The sequence below is a fragment of the Chaetodon auriga genome, chromosome 8, assembly GCF_051107435.1.
Source record: "Chaetodon auriga isolate fChaAug3 chromosome 8, fChaAug3.hap1, whole genome shotgun sequence".
NCBI classification, from domain to species: Eukaryota; Metazoa; Chordata; class Actinopteri; order Chaetodontiformes; family Chaetodontidae; genus Chaetodon; species Chaetodon auriga.
The window spans coordinates 28,507,473-28,514,450 of NC_135081.1; the positions used below are offsets into that span (position 1 = coordinate 28,507,473).

General features: G+C 47.0%; 1 protein-coding gene across 1 annotated transcript in view; it reads right to left on the minus strand.

Moving 5' to 3' along the window:
* Positions 1–373: 373 nt before the first annotated feature.
* The window catches only part of LOC143324340 (semaphorin-4A-like), a 20,643-nt gene continuing 14,038 nt past the window's right edge, over positions 374–6,978 (minus strand). Inside the window, exons 11-14 of the mRNA XM_076736725.1 lie at positions 6,859–6,974; positions 5,601–5,764; positions 4,696–4,766; positions 374–2,361 (exon numbers count right to left, since the gene is read on the minus strand). Coding sequence (XP_076592840.1) covers positions 1,586–2,361; positions 4,696–4,766; positions 5,601–5,764; positions 6,859–6,974 — 1,127 coding nt within the window. The 3' untranslated portion in view covers positions 374–1,585. The remainder of the gene's footprint in view (positions 2,362–4,695; positions 4,767–5,600; positions 5,765–6,858; positions 6,975–6,978) is intronic.

Genomic DNA, 6,978 nt, shown 5'->3' on the forward strand with positions numbered 1-6,978 from the left:
CCAGACCACAGAGCAGCTGGACCATCAGACCACAGAGCAGCTGGACCACCAGACCACAGAGCAGCTGGACCACCAGACCACAGAAAAGCTGGACCATCAGACCACAGAGCAGCTGGACCATCAGACCACAGAGCAGCTGGACCATCAGATCACAGAAAAGCTGGACCATCGGACCACAGAAAAGCTGGACCATCGGACCACAGAGCAGCTGGACCATCAGACCACAGAGCAGCTGGACCATCAGACCACAGAGCAGCTGGACCATCAGACCATGGTCAGACGTGAACATGGTGACATGTTGGTTCTTGGACCTGTTTGCACTGTAAAAGATGGCGCGCTCATGTTCATGAAAACACTCGAGTTTGTTGTTTTTATCACATTTATTCGCTCAGCAGGGGGCAGCGTCACCTCATATTCTCTCATCTGGAGCAGAAACAAATCTGTTTGAGAAGCTGCAGTTTTAAAAGCTAAAGATCAAAGTTAATACAGATAAAGATTCAATAAGAGCAAAACAACATCTTCAAAGTTTCAATCCCTGCAGTTATTTAAAAAAAACAGCAAAGTTCAGTAAACTGATCTGATCATTTCTCAGATCATAAATCGTCAAGAAAACATCACACCTGGAAACAGAATTAAAATGACATTCAGAGCTGGGACGCTGTCGACTGATGATAAATCAAGACACAAACATAACAGTAACTCTGATTGTGAATATTAAGAACAATAAATATTCAACATGTTCACATTTTATAGTTTTAAACTGAGGGAAAAACCTCTCCATTATTATTTCATCATGGATATAAACATGTCAAACTGTTAATGACTAATTTCACGTGTTACTGATAAACACTGATTTATTGATACGCAGGTCCCAGCTCTCATTACATTCACAGCAGGTTTCACATCTCATCCTGTTTACATTCATTCATTCACACAAAGTGATCAATAACTGTTGTTCATAACAGACAAATACATCCACAAAAGGCTGGATTTGATATTCATATAGCCCAGCATAATCCCTGACATTAAAGTTGAGTCATTTAACCTGTATCTGAATATCACTGTTACACATTCCTATCAAATAAAACACAAAGTATTTTCAGAGTCTGTCCATCTTACCCAATTCAAACCACGCACGAGCACAAGAGACGTAAACCAACCACAAAGAGATGTAAAATGACCTCAAAAAGACATAAAATGACCACAAAGTGACAGAAAACGACCTCAAAAAGACATAAAATGACCTCAAAAAGACATAAAATTATCACAAAGAGACGTAAAATTAGCTCAAAAAGACATAAAATGACCACAAAGTGACAGAAAACGACCTCAAAAAGACATAAAATTACCTCAAAAAGACATAAAATGACCACAAAGTGACAGAAAACGACCTCAAAAAGACATAAAATGACCTCAAAGAGACATAAAATTATCACAGAGACATAAAATGACCTCAAAACGACATAAAATGACTGCAAAGTGACAGAAAACGACCGCAAAAAGACATAAAATGACCTCGACAAGATGCACAAAAAGACACAGGATCATCAAAATTTGAGTTCAGGCTGTTTTGATGAAAACACTGTCACTCCACCACCTTCACCTCTGGATCCTCTGGGCTGCTCAGAGAGGGAACGCTCTCCATAGACTGATTTGTTTTGCTGCCATCGTCCGGACTGACCAGAGAATTCAGTTTGAAGCCGTGTTCCCTTTGGCACCACATGTGGAGCCCTCCGAGAATCAGGAGGCAGATGCAGGCGGCCAGCAGGAGCGACACAATGACCACCTCGCTGTAATAAGTGCTCTCTTTGGACTTCTGGGAGTCATCGAGCAGGTCCATCGTGACCTGGATGTCTTGTTTGGATGGCGGGGAGGAGTCCAAACCAATGTCGTGACAGTTGTTTTGTGATCCAGGATCTTCTTTGTTGGAGTCTGTGCCACCTTTTAAATCGGCTTTGAATGTAGCGGCTTCTTTCATTTTCATGTTGTCCTCTGGGTCTCCTGAAGGTGGTGTCACAGAAGTCACTGGTTTCTCGGTCACAGTGTCCTCGTAGGACTCGTCTTTGTTGTGGGGTACGTGGTATTTGTCGCTGTTTGGAACGGGGCTCATGGAGCGTGGAGGAGCTATCTGTCGGACGTTATAGCTCTTGACTACTTCCTTGTACCTGCCTTCTTCTGCTTCACAGCGGTAGGTCCCAAAGGTGCCAGCGGTGGCGACGAAGCTCAAACTGCCGTCAGCTGCCTGGATAAAGATCTTCTCTGGCAGGTTTTTGAACTGGGAGGAGGTCCAGGTCAGAGTGGCCAGGCTGGAAGGTTTCAGACACTGAAGCCTCACCGCTTCGTTCAAATGAACGTTGACTTCTGTAGCACAGAACATTTAGAACAAATACAGGTGAGAACCAGTGATGGTGCTGAGTAAAGCTCAGCGTCTTCAGTTCCCAGCTATGCTAGCAGCATGGTAACGTCTGTCTGTCCGTCTGTCTGCCTGTCTGTCTGTCTGTCTGTCTGTCTGTCTGCCTGTCTGTCTGTCTGTCTCTCTGTCTGCCTGCCTGCCTTTCTGCCTGCCTGCCTGCCTACCTGTCTGTCTGTCTGTCTGTCTGCCTGCCTGCCTACCTGTCTGCCTGTCTGACTGTCTGCCTGCCTGCCTACCTGTCTGTCTGTCTGTCTGCCTGCCTGCCTGCCTACCTGTCTGACTGTCTGCCTGTCTGCCTGCCTTTCTGTCTGTCTGTCTGCCTGCCTGCCTGCCTGTCTGTCTGCCTGCCTGCCTGACTGCCTGTCTGTCTGTCTGTCTGTCTGTCTGCCTGCCTGTCTGCCTGCCTGCCTACCTGTCTGTCTGTCTGTCTGCCTGCCTGCCTGCCTGTCTGCCTGCCTGCCTGCCTGACTGCCTGTCTGTCTGTCTGTCTGTCTGCCTGCCTGCCTGCCTGTCTGTCTGTCTGTCTGTCTGTCTGCCTGCCTGTCTGCCTGCCTGCCTACCTGTCTGTCTGTCTGTCTGTCTGCCTGCCTGCCTGCCTGTCTGCCTGCCTGCCTGCCTGTCTGTCTGCCTGCCTGCCTGACTGCCTGTCTGCCTGCCTGCCTGTCTGTCTGTCTGCCTGCCTGCCTGCCTGTCTGCCTGCCTTTCTGTCTGTCTGTCTGCCTGCCTACCTGCCTGTCTGCCTGCCTGCCTGCCTACCTGTCTGTCTGTCTGTCTGTCTGTCTGCCTGCCTGCCTGCCTGTCTGTCTGCCTGCCTGCCTGTCTGCCTGTCTGCCTGCCTTTCTGTCTGTCTGTCTGCCTGCCTACCTGCCTGTCTGCCTGCCTGCCTGCCTGCCTGCCTGTCTGCCTGCCTGCCTACCTGTCTGTCTGTCTGTCTGTCTGTCTGCCTGCCTGCCTGCCTGCCTGTCTGTCTGTCTGTCTGTCTGTCTGTCTGCCTGCCTGCCTGTCTGCCTGCCTGTCTGTCTGTTGGTTGGTTCACTACTTTGATCCAGACTGAAAAATCTCTATCAGATGAAGTTTTATAGGGACGTTCATGTTCTCCAGAGGATGAATCCTACTGACTGTGATGATTCCCTGACTTTTCCTCTAGTATCACCTTGAGGCTGACATGTGAAATATCTCAACAACTGCTGGATGAGCTGAGATGAAACTTTGATTTGTGACCAAACACCTGCAGAACTGATGTCACGCTCATTAGCCTCCGCCATACTTTGTGTTTACTGCTAATTAGCAAATGTTTGTAAAATAGGGGTGGGACTTTAACGCGTTAATTACGATTAATTAATTACCAAAAAAAAAAAAAAACACGCGTCAAAAAAATTAACGCATTTAATCACAGTTTGCACTCCAGACAACACGGAACGTTTGTAAGTGCACGAGTTCCTGGTCCACCGATCACACTGATGCACAAGACGCGTCAGAGCTACGGTCGTTTCTCAATAGCAAGTACGCCAAGTTCAGACTCATGAACTTGGCAGTTCGGACTTAGCAAGTTGGACCTGGGAGTACAGTCTCTCCAGGACGGGAGGACGCAGGACGGTCATTCTGCAATAGGGACGGCAGCGTACTTGATCACGTCACCATTTGTGCAAATTGTGCAAAAAAGAATTTGCCTACCACCGAAGCACATCAAGCCTACGGTACCGCCTGAATGCAAAGCATGCTGCAGCGAGCACAGAAACCGCCGGAGCTGTTAGTGCTAGCAGTCCTGGTCCGAGTACGAGCAAGCGGCGCCGGCAACCCACACTGGAGCAAATGAAGCAAAATGTGGCTTCTTGTGGCAAATATTGTTATACCATTAAACTGTGATTAGTTGAGATTAATTAATCACAAAGCCTCTAATTAATTAGATTAATTTTTTTAATCGAGTCCCACCCCTATAGTAAACTAAAATGGTGATCATGGTAAACATTGTAGCCACAAAACATTAGCATGTTAGCATGCTGATAGCATTTAGCTGAAAGCACTGTGTACAGCCTCAGCTGCGATCATGGCTGCTGACTAATTGTCTTGTTACCAATCAAAGGAGGATGGAACGTAAAGGCAACTAAGACGACGTAAAGGTCGTAAAGACTAAAAGGTCAAATCTCCAAAAAGTTAGACACACTTCAGTTATCACGTATTAACTCGAGTCAGTAATATGTTTCTAAACTGACTCTGAAATGCATTAGAGATGCTTCACGTGTGTCAGTGCGTTTAGCATCTGTTATTCAGGATGATGTTACCTGCGTCCAAACTGGCCTTGGTCTGTCCCTGACATTCCTCTTCCACATTGTCCCCTTCCAGGTCTTGAGCTCTGAGGAGAAAGCAACAGTGCGTCAGTCATTACACAGGGCTGATGGTTATTTATTTATTACAAAAAGACTCGTTTGAGACTCATGAGAACACTCGATGTGGAATTCAACCTGTCCAACTCTGCATGAATAAAACCAAACTCACCAGTTTCTTTCAAAACTTTAACTGCTTGATGCTCACGAAATGTTCCTCATATCGCTTCGTCGTATCTTCTCTGTCAAACTCTCTCTGTCCTCTCAGCTCCCCCCTCTCTGTGCACTCCGTCCTCAAAGACCACCTCTGCAGGCTAACCTGGTGACAATCTATCTGCGTCTCACCGGAGTCCCTCAGGGTTCTGCTCTAGTCCCTCCTTTCTCTCCTCACCAAGGCTCTTGGCTCTGTTATTCACTTACGTGGCTTCTCCTACCACAATCCTACAGATGACACTCAAATTCTGTCTTTTAGCTGATCTGAATCTCAGGTGGCAGCTGAGCTGAGCAAATCAAGACACTGATACCTGCCTACCATGCTGCCAATCCTACATGCAGAACATGGTTAAACCATACAGCCCAGCCAACCCACTACGCTCTGCTATTCCTCACCACCACCAGGGGGGACAACTGTTTGCTGTCCAGGCTGGTGGAACAAGCTCCCCATTGACACCCGGACAGTAGAATCCTCCATGACAGAGTGAAAACTCAGCTGTGCACACTGATGTGATAAGACCTCGGTCTCCTCAAGAGCAGCTACAGCCCAAACGGAACAAGTTGAATTTCTTCTTTGAAGAACAATACCTCCAAACATCGAAGTCGGAGGATAAATACCCTGTGAGGATCTATAAATATTTAGCACTTACATGTTTTCATGGCTGCCATCTGGACTGGTGCAGACCCCCTTAGTCCGGCTCCATCCACACAGAGGATCTCTGGCCAGAACACACTGGCTGCAGGTTCTGTAGATCGAGCACTTGGCCACAGGAACAGCAGTGACGCCCTCTGATGTCCCCACATAAAGAACTCCCTGCAGGACCAGAGAACATAGTCACATGCACTCGCCTAAAATATTAACCAGTTATCAAATATCCATCATCACAAAGCTTTGACTCTACCAAAGCACCCCCCCTGATCTTTCATATCCAAGTTTTCTTAGATATAAACGACCTTCAGACCATCATGTCACCTCCTTGATTTTATCTGTGACTCACATTTTTTTTACACAGACTCCCAGTTTGTCAAATGTGATTGGAACACTGTAGGACACTGCAGGACACTGCAGGACACTGTAGGACACTGTAGGACACTGCAGGACACTGCAAGACACTGCAGGACACTGTAGGACACTGCAGAGTAATTATCTTTTCCTGGATCACCAAAAACACAAAGTACAGTTCAGGAACTTCAGAATGATGCTTCATGGATTGTTGTGGTTCAGGAGCACCATCAGGTGTGTTCAGCCATGTTTTCAGTCGTCCATCTCATCTCTCTTCACTGGTTCAGGAGCACCATCAGGTGTGTTCAGCCATGTTTTCAGTCGTCCATCTCATCTCTCTTCACTGGAAGTCTCTTGATTTCATTGGCTCAGAGTATCGTTTTAGGATTTAAGTCTTTCTTCTCTGGACATACTTGCAGTGATTGTGTTTGATTAGGTTTGGTGTCATGGACAGCAGCACGTGACTGAACAGGTCCAGTGTGAGGGAAGCTGCTGCTTTGGTCATGTGACCACACGTGGACCAGTTAGGGCTGTACAGTGACAGTGTGAACCACAGCGTCACAGTGTGATTACCTGACGCTGACACTTAGCACGGAGGGTTTCCTCTGATCCTCCATAAAGAAATGACAGACCTCGCTCATTTTTCTGGTACTTGTTTAAATTATCTCAACATTTTTCCCTCAAACATTGCCATAAATCAGTCCTGCTCACTGATTTCCCACGGTGGCCTAATGGTATAGAGACACAGTATTAAAGGCACAGGCGCCTCAGTGTCAGTAGAAAAGCCTAATCTCTAATCTCTAATCTCTGTCACACTGGATAAGACCATAGAACCCACTGAGCCACTTTAAACAGGAACTGCAGTTCTGTGAAGTGTTTCAGCCTGAAGGTGTGAGGAGCTTTACCTTGGAGGACGAGATGATGATGCTTTTGACCAGCTGAGGCTGTGTGAAGACCTGGATCTCCTCAATCACCTGTGCACCCTGATCAAACAAAACCACTTTGTGGAGGAATCCAGACTCTGG